Source organism: Lepisosteus oculatus, chromosome 15 (genome assembly GCF_040954835.1).
Source record: "Lepisosteus oculatus isolate fLepOcu1 chromosome 15, fLepOcu1.hap2, whole genome shotgun sequence".
NCBI classification, from domain to species: Eukaryota; Metazoa; Chordata; class Actinopteri; order Semionotiformes; family Lepisosteidae; genus Lepisosteus; species Lepisosteus oculatus.
In genome coordinates this window covers 28,805,484-28,822,798 of record NC_090710.1, presented here as the reverse complement: position 1 = coordinate 28,822,798, position 17,315 = coordinate 28,805,484, and the positions used below count along the sequence as shown (strand labels likewise).

Below are 17,315 nucleotides of genomic sequence, written 5' to 3'. Positions count from 1 at the left end.
TTGCTGTATTTTGGCACTCAACCATGTCACTGAGATTAAAGGCAAAATTCCGCAGTGCTTTCCTTAATGGCTGCTGAGATGCTCGAGATTGAATTGCTGGAAATGGGCTTCAGAGTCACGGTCAAAATAATTAACTTCCTTGACACCTCTCCACTCGGTTTCTACTGGAAAGTTTTGTGCTGTCTTTTTTTTACCGGGGACAGCTAATTTAAAGTGGCTCTGCACAAATGTTAAGAAAAGGGAGAATTTTTTTAAAAAAATGACGGCCTTCTCTTTATAACGTTTCTTATGTTGCCGGTTCTGCGTAATTCCTTTAACAGTACAGGGTTTAGGATTTACAGTACGAGATACTGCTGCTGAAACCAGACTAAACAGGAAGTCCCCGTGGCCATCCTGTGGGGCCTAGTGTAGCAAGGAGTGAAAATCCCACGGAAAGTGTCCATTCCCTGCAGCCCTACGCAGTTGCCCTTCTTGAGCGAGCAATGTTAATGACTGGTGACAGACAACTGAGAGACAGAGTAATGGTCCATTCTTATCCCCCAGAGTGGGGGTGGGGAGCTGTCGAGGGCTGGTTGTGATACAGAGCCAGCTGACAGCTTCAGATTCACAAAGGTCTGGGGGATTGCCTTTTTAGGAGACACCTGATACACTGATGCGGGCACACGCCGCCTCACAATGCCCGGCCCTGATAAAGGCTGAGGTGGGGGATGTGTGTGTGTGTGTGGGGGGGGGTGGGGTGGGCGAGTGAGGGTAGTTAAAACAACAGAGGCGCAAGGGAGGCAGCAGCATGCCCGCGGTTCAATAGCAGCAGAAAACACTGCTGGGGAGGAGGGGAGGGGAGAGAAGAAGGTGGTAAAAGAAGCGACCAGGGAGGCGATCGGCTGCCCAGCTGTGCCGAGATGGAGAAGTTCCAGGCAGCCATGGTGCTCGGCGGGGTGGGCGATGCCCTCGGCTACAGGAAAGGCAAGTGGGAGAGCTGTACCTCTGGGGTACAGATCCAGGAGGAGCTGGCGGCTCTGGGAGGAATGGGGAGCTTGACCGTGGATGAGGACAACTGGCCCCTGAGTGACGGGACGCTGATGCACATGACGACAGCAGAAGCACTGATCACAGGTAAGCAGGCAGAGGGCTAGGGGACTGGCTACTGTACCCTCGGGTCGGCTCCACACTTCAGGGACAGTAGGAACTGCACCACAATAGTCTCTCTTCAAGGAGCAAGTATCGCCCAACAGAAAAGCCTACGATCTCTGGATTTCGTTCAGTGGAAGCGCTATAACGAATAGTCCAAGAGCCCGTTGAAGCTGCACCTTGTGTCAGGAAGGGATCGGAAGAAGCTTTCCTAGAATGCATCACGTGCCTTCTTACAAAATGGAGCAAGACAGAAAAATGTAATGTTGACAACAGCATGGTAAAAAGTAATTTTGGAACATAGAGATGACATATAGGCATACTTGTAAGATGTACTGTAGCATTTACCCAGAAAATCCTCTCTAATCTGTCGAACGATATAACGTATTGAAAGGAATGCAGTTAAAAATAGGCCGTGTTCGGGGCCCAGGGCTCACATGGATTATGCACAGGCACAATATTTCTTAGAGAACTCTTCATGGAAGACTTACGGCTAAATTGGGTAATTCCTGTATCCCTAAAGGATTGTGCCCAGAGTACGGGATGGACTGTGTGAGCCAAGCTGGCAGGGAGTGTCAGCGTCAGTACTGTGACTGTGCCTAAGGGAACTGGCAGGGCGATCCTGGAACTATTCCACAGTGTCTCGGAGCTGACTGAAAACCTGCAGGGATAGGAGGCGTCAGAGGGGACTGTCCACTCAGTCACGTAGAATCCCCCGAGTGTCTTTATCTTAGAACGGTCTGGGGTTCAGATATTAAGATGACTGAATAACAGCTGAGAAAACAATTCTAAATACCGATGTCTTGTAGCATTGTAAATATCAGCCCGCCCATTGAACTTCTACTGTATAGTCCCAGTTTTCTAGTACAAGTGCAGTGACAGGCATCAAAAGCCACTTTGGTAAATTACCACTTTCGCCAGCTGCAAATGTATCATCTTCAAGGACATGAATGATGTAACTTCTAACACACCTCATTACGCGTTTTTATATAATAAGATGAATGTCTGCTACGTGCTTCTGATGCTAGTGTCTCCATGAAATACGAGGGGCCAGAAAATAGGTGGGCTGGAAAGGGCATGTGAAGCACAGTTAAAGAGCCAAACAATAAACAGTGGGTGAGTGCTGACGTGACCTTGGGCACATAAAATAAAATTCCACTCCCAAGTGCACTGTGGTTTCATTTGACCACGTTCAACAAGCGCTGCACCCGAAAAGAGGCAGTGACAGCGTCTGAGTTTAACGGGGTCTTTAGGCACAGAAATTCAGCTCTAAGGTTCTGTTTTTTTTTAGCCGTTCTTTTTGTTTTTATCTGAAACCCCCATCAACCCAATACAGTACGTTACAGTGTAATGAATCCTTGTTCTTGACATAGCTTCGCTGAATGTAATGCCCTGTGTCCTGCGGTTCCAGTATTTCCTACAAGTGCGGCGCTGAGAGGAGAGGGTGCCCAGTCTCTGTCACATCTTAGCTCCGTGTGCTGTGCGCTTGAAAGAAGCCTTGGGTCCTGAAGCCCTTGAGGCACTGACACAGGTCCCTAGCTCTTCTGGGCAAACCAGGAAGTGAGTGCTGAATGAGCTGACAACAAAATCAAGGAATGGAACAATCGAACTTAAACCAGATGAAGAGCAGAACAGAGCTGGGTATGAAAAGGCAAGAACACGTCAACCAAGCAGTCTACAGAAGCGACCTTGCTGAGGGTCTCCTGGTGTGGCGACGACAGCTCTTAGTCTGGAATGCAGCCCCTCTGAGGCGATTCTCCCTCTGGTTTGACGGGCTCCCTGCCTGAAGGAAATACCATGACAGACACGACAAGTCTTCTCTGTGCTCTCTTCGAAGGCCTTGACCTTTAGGGGCACATTAGAAACTATATTGCATGACGTTTATGTCTTAGTCTCATTCACCTTTTGAAGAGACGATGGATGTACTGGCCAAAAGTATTAACTCACATTAACAAAGGCTACGTTGTAGGTTTGTAAGAGTCACTCATGGTAAGAATCACACTGTTTTGTTGTATCTAAAGAACAGGAGAATATGGGTTTTATGTTCATGGTAAATAATCTTGAACAAGCAGTTAGTGTAATTTAGTTCTATGCAAAAGTGGCAGTGTGTTGATTGTTGCTATTATACTATTTCTGTTCATTTTCATTCTTTTGAACATATCTGCCAGCTTTTTGTTACATTACGGAATTTGACCATTAAGTTTAGAAAGGGAGGATAATCCATACCCAGGAAAACCAGGGCCAGTTTTACAGAAGCCAATTTTAACCGATTAACCCAATTAACAATTAACTGTGAATCTAGCCACTGCTCTGCACTGTGCCCTCTCCAATATACAGTATATACAATAAAATATACAATAAAAACAACAACACTATTAATATGAATCACTGTATTAATCGGTCTAGTTTTCTGACTGCTTTAGTGATACAGTATTTGTCGTTTTTATTAATTGTATAAAAGGAGCCAAATAAAGATCGAGACTAAACTTTATTCAGATGTAAAAATGTCCTGAACAATATTTTTGTCAGCGTCAAACTTCTGAGTTTTGTGTCAGGTCATTTGTTCTGTCTTTTCCTGATCGCCACCACAACCCGTCTGATAGACGAAGGGCTATTTTTCATTCCTCTCCAGGGTCCCTGTCATGTCGGGAACACTGCCCCACCAATCAGCGCTCCAATTTATCTCCTGCAGACACAGCTAAATTTAGCGTGGCATGTCAGTTTTCATTTAATGGGAATCTGAAGCATGCTGTATGAAGTGCTTGGCAAGGCACTGGATAGATGCATACTGCTTTTCCACAGCCTCTGGGGTCAATCAGACAGAGACAGACCCGCGGCAGCAGAAAGCTCCCCAATGTGCTCGCGCAGAACAGCATATAGATGTTTTTATATTTACCATGTTAAGGGGGTCTTTAAACCAGCAAGAACCTTTCCTGAAACAATACAATTGCATTGGGGCTTCCACTTCATTTCAACAAGACAGGCCTTCAAAGATAGAATGGATCACATACATCACCACTGACTGGCAGCCAGTGTCAATCAAATACGAGAGAGGAGGCCCTAAAAAATGATCCCACAAATGCCGCACGTTAAACTCCCATTTCAAAGAGGGAGGCAGAAGGCGTGAAACACCCAGTAAGTCAGCGCTCATCCTCAGCACTACTGATGGGGCTTCTCCCTGGCGTAGGAGCGCTGGAAGGGACTGCGGACCCTGTACAGGGACAAGGGAGGAAAACCCTGTTCCTTCGGGCTCCTGCAGAGAACTGGAGGACCGCAATTTCAGAGCCGGGACAGGGAAAAGAGACTGGGACTCCACCAAGCAATACGGCTTGCCGGGACTCTTTCATTGTGAAAATCCAGCCCCAGCAACCACTTGCTCTGATTGAGATAGGACAGCCACCTTTGCGAGAACACCTCTAAAACGTAGTAGAGATTTGATCGGTCTGGGAGAGTATACACTCCTGGGAAGATTGATGTATGTTGTGCAGTGTTATTTTATGTCGAATGAAACAAACCCCGCTCTTCTCTGCGCTGGCTCAGACTACTGGTCGCTGGAGGACCTGTACAGGGAGATGGTGAGGCTGTACGTGGAGGCCATGGTGAGCATTCAGGGAAGACAGCCTGACCCTGCCACCGTGGAGGGATGTTCCCAGCTCAAACCAGACAACTACCTCCTGGCCTGGCACACGCCCTTCAACGAGAGAGGTCAGAGTTAACGGAAAAAAAAGAAAAAAAAATCTCAAAACCGTGCGATCGAGGCTGTTCCATTTCCAGATCTGAACGGCTGCTGCCTCTCCTCTTCCTCCTCCTCCTTCAGGGTCGGGGTTCGGGGCCGCGACTAAGGCGATGTGCGTTGGCATGCGATACTGGCAACCGGAGAGGCTGGACACGCTGGTGGAAGTGAGCATCGAGATCGGCCGCATGACCCACAATCACCCCACAGGTACGGCAAATCGCCAGTCTCCGAGATCATTAGACGCTGCATCCAAGGAAGGGGTAACCTGCACCATGTGAGCTGGCTGCCTGGTGCACTCCCGGCTGGACTGTCCTGCAGTGCTCGCTGACGTGCTACGCCTTTGTGTACTTTTCCATGCCATGAGAATGGCGACAGTGTCCAACAAGCAGTGAAAGTCATTTAATAATAATAATAATAATAATTGCTTACAATTATATTGCGCTTTTCTGGACACTCCACTCAAAGCGCTTTACAGGTAATGGGGTCTCCCCTCCACCACCACCAATTTTTAATTCCTTGCAGGACTGCCAGTGTGCTGATTGATGCTGTTATACTATTCCTCCCCGTTTCCATTCATTTCTAAAAAATAAAGCAAATCCACTGCAGTTAAAGCTTCACAGGAAGCTATTTAAAACCATAGCTACAGAGTCCATCAAGCTTGTGTCTTGTTGAGCGGCTGTCTTACTACTGCTCTGGATATACACAGGAGTGTAGGTTGTCTTTCAAAGTAGACAGACTTTGCATCCAAGTCTGAAACTAAGACTGGGAATATCGCAGCAGAGGCATGTTAGGTCCCTTCATCCAGGAAGTGATGATACAAGACTCTTATGCTCATTTCTAAACTAGCAGTGCCACGTCCAGTCTTTGCACATTTTCAGTAAAGTCCGACAGCGCTCAGACAGTACTAGTTGCTGTGACGCTCTTGTCTGCGCGGCAGGGTTCCTGGGCTCTCTGTGTGCGGCTCTGTTTGCCTCGTACGCCGTGCAGGGGAGGCCCGTGGTGCGATGGGGGAGGGACATGATGAAGGTCCTGCCCACGGCGGAGGAGTACTGCAGGAAAACAATCCGACACATGGCAGGTAGGGCCCCCCAAAACCGCAGGGATCGGCCCACGTAGACTCAGGAGTGCTGCTGTCACAGCAGACTTCATGTGGGGCCTCTGTGCTTTTCTTTTTCCAAGAATACCAGGAAAAGTGGTTTTACTTTGAGACGAAATGGCAGTTCTACCTGGAGGAGAGAGAAATCGAGAGGGATGGACAGGACAAGCCGGCCTTTCCAGAACGCCATGATGCGGAGGAAATGGACAAGGTAGGAGGCAGATGAAGAACGGTTGTCTCGGATACTTCCTTCCGTCATCTGAAGTCAAGCATGCAGGCAGCATCAGATCCCAAGAGGTAGACCTGAGTACTCTCACCCATTAACTTCAAGAAAGCTCTTCTCTTAATTCAGAATGGTCTAGATAGTGGCAAACATGACGTTCAAAACTTGAAAATGTCTTTATTAGTACATGTAATCTCTTGTTATTTTTTACGTCGTCTTCTTTGTTGTAATCCTCTGGACTGGATAGGCACCATTTATCATTTACTTCCAGACCCTTTTGATGCTGATGAAGATTCATTCATATGAAGATGATGAAATCCATTGTACTGAAATAAAAAAAAAAACACAGTATGGAGAAGAAAACCTCAGTGGAGGTTTTTTCAGGCACGTGAACACGTTTCTTTCAGGAAAACATACATTTTCCGTCTGCAATCCAAGTGCTCATTAAAAGTCACTATTGCTAGTCCAAACGTCACCCTAGGGAAACTCCAGAGAACTTGATAGCACGGTAAAAAGAAACCAGCCAATGACACATATTTGAAATAAAAGAGCTCCTTCTAACTTGTGTTATAGATGCTGGTCTTTTTCCTGTCCTATTGTACGTCGTGCCGGGACAGGCGGGCGAGTGATCTCGTGCAGGATTAGCTCGTATGCTAGATGAGGAGGCACCTCTGGTCTAACGAGCTGCGTGTGGTGGGTGTCCTTTCTTACAGATATACAAGCGCTGGAGCTCAGAGGGCCGGGGGGGGAGGAGGGGGCACGACGCCCCCATGATCGCCTACGATGCCCTCCTGGCAGCCGGCTCTGACTGGACTGAGCTGTGCAAGCGGGCCATGTTTCACGGAGGTAGGTCTGCCACGGTCTGCAGGCAGCCAGCTCACATGTGCTGCTCCAGTGGTACAAAAGGAAGCACAGCTTTCACTCTGCGCTGGACACCTGAGAGACATAGCTGTCATTTGTAATGTGGAGTAGGCTGTTTTCAGTTTTTTAGTTATAATACAGCAGAAGAGAAATTTAGAAACACACATGGGAAACAGATATTTAAAAGGACCTCAGATTAAGACCTAAACTGAACATATCTGATGGCTGACAGACCTCCATCTTCTAGTATAGGTGTTCCCAGTCCTGGTCATCCACAGACCTACTGGTTTTCATTAAATCCCACCTTCATCAGATCACTGGAGCCTCACTTGATCTAAGAAGTTGCTTCAACCGAATATTTGCGTTTTGATTCTAGTCCCACATTTGTGATTTTATTTCATTTACAAGAATACAACGGTAACAGTTCCAACATGCGTAAGAGCCGGGAACAAACGGTCCAGATCGATCTTATCATTACGAAGTCAATGCAGGGTTTGATTGTGTAGCTGACGGCTCAGCTGGAACAAAATCCAAAGGTTTGTGTGAGTCACCAGGACCGGGACTGGGAACCACTGCCCTAGGAGGACACACCAGGGGCCACACTGCACGCTGTTCAGCCCCAGGACAGGAGCACACTCATTAACAGGGCCACACATGCTGGGGACACAACACGCGTCCGAAACACTGACAGATAAAAGCTCCTCACACGCAGCCCGCGCCGCTCGCCTTGCGCAGCCAAGACCCCCTCGCGCGCCTGCCCCGCGCCCCGCCGATCCGATCCGAGAGCCCCCCCCGAGCCGCGCGCCGAGACTAACGTCACGTCTCGCTTGCGTTTCCCCCTGTCCTCGGCGAAGGAGAGAGTGGCGCTACGGGCTCGATAGCGGGCTGCCTGTACGGACTGCGGTACGGACTGGAGCAGGTGCCGGCGGGCCTGTACCGCGGCCTGGAGAAGAGGGAGAGGCTGGAGTTCCTGGGAGCGGAGCTCTTCAAGGCCGCCAGCGCTGAGAAGTAACCGCACCGCTGTGGGCCGCGGAAGGCACGGCCCGTCGCCAACGGGGCTGTGCGCTTCCCTGCTGCCTCTCTGATTAAATGGATGGTTTTTTTTTTTTAAATATTATTTCTGTGTTCCGTTTTGACTGTGCCTGGCTCCCCTTTCACAGACTGTCGGCTTCGGTTTCTGAGAGACACCACATATTCTCCTCTAGTACAGAGCTTTTCACAGGGCCAGTCTGACCAGCTGTTGCGCACTGAAGCTCACTTAACACCTGGAAAATAGGCAACTTCTCCTTCACAATTTGTGCAGTTTCACAGTTTTCGCTTGTGCCACTACACTTGTAGAGTTCGGAGATCATAAGGCTGTGGTTGTCTATTTGCGGTGGTTATTTATTAGATGATGTATTCTAGATTGTCGCTTTAGACGTAAAAGAGTGTTACAGTATCTCAAAATTACCTCCAATTAAACTTTCTTAGAGGCTACATTACTGTGCAATTGGAACGATAAGCCCCAATTGTGATATACTGTAATTAATTAATTTTGTTGGACATGGCAAGTATCTGGGTGTATTTTTTAATATGAAACTTTAACAAGGCTTCTACCTCAAAGCTGAAGTGCAAGACAAGCCATTTCTTTTTGTTTCCTTGTAGTATGCATTTGTCTGAAATGTTTCTCTTTTGTCCCCAGATATGATGGTAAGAGAAATAAATGCTCATTACATTACCGTTCAAATTCTCAGACATATTTGACCAAATTCTTCATTTGGCATGGAAAAGACCTTGATATTTTCTCAATTGTGAAACCTACAAATTACTTGGGGGGTATGTCTCCAGCTGACTTGATTTCAGCACCATTCATGGTGCACAACACCTGGTGTTGAACTGCGGAAGAGGTTATTGACATGGGCATAAAATTCACTGGTATGATTCTTAACATATTCTTTAAAGATAATGCTGGGTTACAAAAAACCTTCACCATAGTAGATATCATTAAATCATATTTAAGGTTCTAACTACAATATGCTTAGCTAAATGGTAAAAATGGAGTGATCTCAGATAACATGAGTCCTTCACTGGCTTCCTCCCTGCAATGTGGTCTTCACCCAACCCTTAGCCCTCTCCTAAATGAGATTAATGCCCTGTGACCTTAGGTCACCGACTGACAGCCTTCTATTGTATCAGTCCACCAGTACTTACACCACAATGAACTTTATCTCATTTATTTTCCATCATCAGTCTATCCACTGCCCATTGTGTATGACCCACGTGTGCACTATTAACAAGAGCACTTTCATAAACGCCTTCAGACATCGATAATAATCAGCATTTCTCCCAGCCTCTAACCATCCTGTTAGGGGATTATTCCTGGACTACCTCATTTTAAATTAGATTAGCCCATCTAGGACTGTTACAAAGCTGTTGGCTTAAATGTTTTAATGGTTTTGTTCATGAAAAAAATGATCGAGAAATACAAATCAAACTGTTAACTTATCAGACTGTGTTTGGTGTAAAAAGCTGTTTTCGTCCACAACTCATACGACCCAGTGGTGTCTGGGATCCAGACAGAGTGTTATTTTTCAGCCTTTCACCACTAGGATTCGCGACAAGAAAATAAAACCCGATGCAAAAAGAAGATCTTTATTTCACACAGAAGCACGCACACCACACCCCAGGGGAGAGCCCTCGCTGTGGATCCCACCGAGCTGCGACGCCTGGTCGGGGTCCGGGGAGCGCTTTCTGGAGCCAGCGAGGTTCTCCGGAGCCTGCTGCAGTACCTGAGCCAGTCTCTGAGCCCCCCCGCGCCGGGGCTGCTGGCGAAGGAGAACAGGCCGCCAGGAGGAGGTCACGGCCACAAGCCCAGCGCGGGCCAGGCCCAGAAGGACAACGTCAAACGCCCGACCGCCTTCCAGCTGCTCCAGTCCAAGTTCATGAGGGAGAACCGAGAGCCGGAGAGGAAGAGGAGCCGAGAGGTTGGGCTTCTCCAGCACAGGGGCGGCTGGGGTCAAAGAGCTGGAGAAGCCGCCAAGCGGGACCTGCCCAAGGGGAGAGAAAGCCTGGAGATCAGGGGCGGGGGGGTGAAGAAGAGGGCGAACCCGAAAGGCACGGTTCAGAAAATGCTGTCCAGGTTTGCATCCGCAGAGGAAAAGGAGAAGGGCATGGAAAAGCCCGCGCCGAGTCAGCCCTCCGAAAGCCATCCGGCGGGCAGGAAGCCCACGTTGGCAGCGCTGATGGCGAAGTTTGAGGCTATGGGCGTCTGTCGCCAGGACGGTAACACAGCCGGACGCAAGCTGGGGAAAGCCCCAAAACGGGAGGCCGACGACCCCGGAAGAAGACAACCGGTTCAGTGGGGAAGGGTGAAGCTGCAGGAGCTGATGACAGCAGAAACGTGGAATCGGCCTGCAATCCTTCACAACACGGAGAGCTTGGAGGCCGGGCCCACATTATCCCTGCCGGTCGTTCTCTCCTGTCCCGCGGTCTGGTGCAGGCCACACTCCCGTGTGGTCCCTTCTGCCACTGATGATAGAACGATCGACATGGCAAGCCCCCGTGTCCCAGGTACCACAGCATCCAGCGCCCCCAGGCCCTTACCATGTCCAGAGGGCGAAAATAAACAGAGTACTGAAACAAAGCCACACAGTACGGCCAAGGTCATTCCCAGTCATTCGGGCACAGCTCAGCCTAAAATAGATGTAACAGATCAAGAGGCTGAATTGCTCTCTAATCTAAGTGGCTCTTTGGTAGCCGGGGCCTCGGATGCCATTCCTGCTTTATCTGTGCAATGTGTAAGCCCTGCAGCTGGTTCCAGACAAAACGGCCATGAATCTCTGGGACACAATCCCTTAAACTCTACAAACAGCCCTCAGCTTTCACAGCTTGAACCGCAGGCGGGCAGGACTCGATCCCCAAAAGCGCTCGGCCATGAGGGGATCCACAGTCTACCTGTACAGCAGGGAACTGAACGGGGGACAGAAACCGAATCTACTCAGAACAGAGAGATCCCCTCCTGGGCCACCCAAACAAACTTTCCAACAGGATCTTTTCTGGAGAGCAGTGGATCTCCCCCTCCACGTCAAACACAAGCCTCCCTAAGTATAGAATTTGAGGACGACAGCTCCAGACTTCCAGCAACACCAGCTTTCCACTGCATCCAGCCTGTACTCATGGGAATTAACCCATCCTCACATTCCAGCACCTCTGGTTCCGTGGCCCACACTATAAAACATCAGAGGTTTACAGAGGACGGTCCGATTCCTGCAACTTCTTGCATGGCTTCTCACCATGAAGTGGCCCATCCAGACATATTAAGCAATGGTACTGGAGAGAAGGACAAACATCTCCAAGACACAGCCTTATCAGAAGAGCTACTTGATGGTGGAAGGGGTGGTGTTTATTTAGACAAAAGTGAGGAGGGCTTCGATTTTAATGATACTTTCAGTGTTAAAGGCAATTCTATGGTTCGATCGCCAAGCTCTATGGTTCGATCTGACAACAGTGAGAGATTCAGACAGTTCAGCATTGCTGGCCCAGCTGTGCAAGATCAGCAGCTGACAGAAGGAAGAGGAAAGACCAGCTTTGTTCCTAGAGACACTCCCAAGTACAAGGCAGAGAGTTACGGCGATGCCTCAGTGTCATTGGAAGCTCCTTTCAAACGTAAAACCATCCGGTGCACTGACACTTTTACCTTTTAATCTTGGGGCACCACAGAAATAATCCATATACAGTATGACACCATTTGTACTTTGATACATTTATTCACTGCCACACTTATTCACTGTAATCATGAAGTATGTAAGTAAATGTTAAACATATAAGCAAATTATATTTGTTTTCCAAAATATCCCCCCCAAAATTCTGGTAATTGCTGCTTCACTACCTGATTAAAAACAATTATAGCAATTTATAGCAAAAGCAGAATAATCCACCTATGATTTCATTTTGATGGATAATTGTAAAATGTCAACAACAGCACTTAATCAAAAATATAATGGAAACTAAACTAAACCTTAAGCAAATGAAACATTTAAATGGCCTCTCATATTATAATCTTTAGCATAATTAATCATAATATAATCTTTAGTAATCAGCTCATTATGTGAGAGCACAGAGGAATGAAACAGGTATGGAAATAGCAGACAATTCCTTCTCCTCACAGTCCACTAAGTTCTGTTCAGGAATACATCCTTTGATTACTCTCCTGTATGTACTGCGTGAAAAAGTGTTTCATTGTTCAGCAAAGCTGAAAAACACTAGAGGACAGTACCAGACCCAAACAAGCAGAGAGCAACATTTCACACTGAGAAAAAAATCAGAAACTATGCCTCTTACATTAGGATAACTGTGAAGTGCATTAACATTCTGCAGCCGTTAGGATCTTTAATGACTGCAATTATTGTACTCCTCTACAAGCAAAGGATATATTGTATATTCTGTACAAAAAGTAAATTGCGTGTATATTCCAAAACTAATGACATTCTTTAATGTCTGCTTTCACTTCCCTGTTTCCTATCAAGGCAACTGGTTGCAGTTTGTAAAGGGCTGTTTCGAATGGATAAAGCCATTTTCTCCAATTTAAACCTAATGTGTTCACACATGTGCCTCATCCACGCAAGACAGCAAGGCAGGGGTCATACACAGAGGGTGCTGAAATGAGCTGCTGTACGTATAACATGCTCACTCCGAGCCATCTTCTGCCTGCGAGGAGAACATCTAGATATTTTGTTCTGAAGTCATATTGGTGAAGCACTGATGAACACCATTCACGCAAACTGCACATAGCTGAGCCACGACTGCAAATTATACCCACACAGAAACAAATATACAAGATTAAAGATCACATGTGTGGCACACATTTCAAGCTATTTTCAATGAGATGCCTAGTGTACTGTCAGTACCTGTCAGTGACTGAGGCAGAAGACTATCTCTCAGCTAGTACTAACCGGGAACATTTGGAGACATAATTGCCCTCTAAACTGAAGAGTAGTGATCCTCATTCCAGGTCCCGGAGAGGCACAGAGTATTCAGGTTTTCTTTACTACATGGGCTCCTGATGACTTCACTGAATCGGCTACGGACTTGATTACTCTTAGTGACCACTGTTCTCAGGTCTTTACTCAACCAGGGGCTTGGGTTTCCAGTAAAGCAGCAGGACTGCAGCTCTCCCGGATCAGGAGCCAGGATCGCAGAAGGTGAAACTAGGGCTCGCTTGTTTATTCTGACACCTCCGAGCTCCAAGAGGAGCGCTTCCTGGCCACACAGTTTTTCCACAGGAGTTTCTAGCATCCCTGCACAGACACTTCTCTTCATACCACCTGTTTCCTTCTCGTTTCAATAAAGCCATGAGAAACGCAACAGACAATGTGAGACAAAACCCCCCTTCTGTCTCCCTTCCTTCACTGTGGATATTTAAATGCTGTGGCATTCCATCTGCAAATTACTAACCAAACGTCTTTAGTATATTTACACCCTTTATCTGTTGTGCTCAATGACCTTTTTCTTGTCGTTTTATTTTTCACTTATCTAATTATGTATATTTTCTCTTCCTTTCCCTGTTTTTAATAACTTGTTGTTTGAAGTGAAATGCCCTCCTTACGTAACATTTGCAAATTGACCTACCCACTGAAGTTAGACACAGCGAACACAACACACGAAGAAGCATATTGTTAGAGTTACAATCACGAAACACAAGTGCACCTGCAACACACCTCTAGATTGACTTCAGCGGCTTATAGAAAGTTGGTGAACGTTTTTGACATTTCACCCAGCAGATGGCGCTCCATACATGCTTGCGCTATTTTACAATCTTAGAACACAAAACGAGAACCGTTCGACATTGTTATATAAATAGCAGTGATAATATTCTGCAGACTACAACTGTAATAGATATTGGGGAAGAATTAATTATTTCTATATTCAGACAAGACATTTAAAAGTATGCATGCTTTGTCTCAACCAATTGGTAAGCAACAAACAGTACACATAATTAAAAAAATATATATTTATGTAGCTGAATCTTATTTTGTTTAAATTATGGTGACTGGGCCCATGTGCAAAAAAAATGAACTTCATAACTTTTGGGAAATTGTTTTCACATGACCCGTGTTCAGGTTTTACATACACCTGTGTATGCTTAGAAAATGCTTAGAAATTTCATGTGTGTGAAACATTTTCCGAAATGCAACCCAGATATTCAGAGAGACAGAAGAATAATCAAATACGAAAACTGAGGAAAGTAAATGAGGAGTAGAAGCACCGAAATGTGTTCAGCCTTTCAGTGGTGCAGAATCTGCTTCAGACAGCAGGATGTAAAAGGGCTGGGTTTTTCCAGGTGAAAAAAAGATTGCAAGACAAATGCATTCTCCCTGAAAAGTATTACCTAGCACGGGAGGCGAAACTGTGGAGTGTAAAAAAGATTTTGGTCCTTTCAGGAATATGGAATGTTTGTTCCAAAACATCAAGTCACACTACTGTTTCTGAATCACTGAGGTTTTTAAAAGAACACAAATTAAAGACGTTCTCATCAGCTGATCCCATGCTAGGCATGTTACAGCTATGTTCTTTATTGACTGTATACAGTACGCAGTAACTAAAACGTTAGTTCATGCATTTCACTGTCAGTAACACTCAAGCTTCAATATTAGTTTTGATAATTAGCCATAAACAGGGAGGGTTCTAAGAAATATCCACTGTTCACACATGGCAGAACAGCCACATATGCTATCATAAATGACATCGCTTCTGGCATTTTCCTCATAGGTACTTAGGCTTACAGAACTGTCCGATGTGACAGGATTGTGTAGAAATATCTACCAATAGAGTTTCACTCTAAGATCCAACAACACTTTTAAAGTGAAAGCAAAACTGAGATTGTAGTCACCTTGGCCCTGTGTGCACAATGTTCTAGCCCAATTTTCATGAAGCAATTTTACCTTTACCTGGTACACGTACATGAAAAATAACAGATCAAGGATGTGATTGTAACAAGTTATGCAAACCAGTATCTTGTGTAAAATCTAAAAAGGAAAATCACAAAGGTGATTGCTGATCTTTGCAGTGAGATCTTTTCAGATTCTCAATATTTTTGCAAACAGTATCTTTCTCTGCTCTAAGGTCATTGATTTGTGGTGGAATATCTGCAGAATGAATATGTCTTTATTATCATGGCACAACAAACAGAGTAGAAGCATAATGTTGGGGGAACATCTTTCTCAGAGGGAACGGGAGAATTAATATGGTACGGTATAAATTATCAAAGGAGTAAAATATGTACATTAAGGTAACTCCAAAATAACAACCGAGCAAAAATGCAACAGCCCAGGCAGCTGATATTTCAGATTTGTAGTCATGCATTTACCTGTATTTATGCTCTGCATTCTTTAAAAAGTGTTTTCTTTAATGCACTGACAAGACAAATCTCTAAATTGTATGAAGTAGAGAAGGGACTATTGCTGCAGCCTACTGCTTAAAAGTCCACATATTTACTGATTTTGATACAAAGAACTGCCACAATCTGTGTATCACAATGGTACAGACAAATAAGGATACGTATTCATCTTTATTTATGGAATTTAAGTTTATTTAAGGACACTTAAATTTGCCTTGAGGTATCAGTTTAATTCTGCAATTACTTGTCGTCTCACGTAATTTCAAGAACAGCACAAAATCCAGAAACAAATATATAGTAATTCAGAATTTTCCTATTTACTGATTTTGTTTTAATTTCTGAGGAAATCTGTCCAAATGCATAAAATTAAGACTGTTCAGTAAAAATATTTGAAACTTTACATTCTACATAAATACAACTGAAAGGAAGATTGAATCTATTTCTTCCCCTTTGGATACAACAGAAATTTAAAGGAGTTCTTTAGTAATCCATGCAATTATGTTTGTGCAGTAATAAACTGCTTTTTTTCTAAGTGAACATTTCTGGCTGCCATTAAAACTGTCCTTGTTAGGCCCTTACATAAACTCTATAACCTAAAGTCTTTAATTATTAAATACGTTTCAAAATGTTAGCTTTGATTTGTAAAAATATACTGCTTAATCAAAATTAATCGATTTCTAAACTAATACAATCTTTGAAAAGTTATTCAAAGGATAGAGTCCTGTACATGTTTACTAGTTAAGAGTTGCAAATGGTTGCGACTGTGGCTGGAGGTTGCCGGTTCATATCCCGCAGCCAGCAGGGGAATCCTACTCCGTTGGGCCCCTGAGCAAGGCCCTTAACCCCAGCTGCTCCAGGGGTGCTGTGTAAATGGCTGACCCTGCGCTCTGACCCCAAGCTTCTCTCTCCCTACCTGTGTGTCTCATGAAGAGCAAGTTGGGGTATGCGAAAAGACAAATTCCTCATGCAAGATATTGTAAATTGTATATTGTATATTGTATATTGTATATTGTAAACTGATCTGATCTTATCTTACTTATGAATGCAGATTCGAGAGCTTTATTTTACTCGTATTTATTAAGCAATGAGTAATTCTGTGTTGAACTTTTCTGAACTGGTTAAGGTCATACCTAACAAACAGTAGATTGTTGCAAAGACTAGAAGGAAAGACAGTACATTATTTCATCTGGAGAGCATGTATCAGGATGAATACAGAGTGTCCCTTAGGGTTCCCTTCCAGGTCCAGTGTTCTGTGCTTTTGTAAGCCTGGTGTGAACTCTTAACTATTTTACTGAGCAACGTACAACATACTGTACGTACTGTACATCTCTTTGAAACTTGCTGACATTACTAGTTCAGCTTTAGTCAAGACTCTTGATGAAATCAGATTACATGTCTCAAACGTTTTTGAATTGCCTGAATTCAGACCAGACAGAATTTATTACAAGCTGACAGCTAAGATTGATATTTGTTAAGTTAAAATCTGAAGTGAGAATATGAATGTTATTCCACTATGATCTAAGTTTTGAGAGGCATATAGCTATCTTTAAACTATAAATTTAACACCTTAAATATATTAAAACCAAATAATTTCATGATTCTAAGAAAGCAGTTCATGTTTTTATTTAATATTCACTAGACTGCTGCAATTTTAATTCCCTATTAGCTTGTACAAACTGTGAAGTTCAGTAGAAAAGACAGTCCCTTTGTGAATTCCCAGAGTAAAACTCTAAATAGCAGTAAAAAAACTGCTTTGTCACAATGATCTGAACTTTCTGTCTGCTTTTGTTAGAAATGCATCTTCATTTTAAACCATTAAACATTAAAAACTTATTTTTATATTATAGCCCTTTCATAGGATCTTATTACATGTTTAATCTATTTGATATTACAGTTA

General features: G+C 44.7%; 1 protein-coding gene across 1 annotated transcript; it reads left to right on the top strand.

Annotated features, from left to right (window-relative positions):
- Positions 1–765: 765 nt before the first annotated feature.
- On the top strand, positions 766–8,156 carry adprhl1 (ADP-ribosylhydrolase like 1). The gene is made up of 7 exons (XM_006639194.3): positions 766–1,113; positions 4,669–4,833; positions 4,946–5,071; positions 5,802–5,942; positions 6,044–6,171; positions 6,897–7,029; positions 7,899–8,156. Exons 1-7 carry the CDS (start codon positions 900–902, stop codon positions 8,054–8,056), a joined length of 1,065 nt encoding a protein of 354 aa, XP_006639257.1. The 5' UTR covers positions 766–899; the 3' UTR covers positions 8,057–8,156.
- The last annotated feature ends 9,159 nt before the right edge of the window (positions 8,157–17,315 follow it).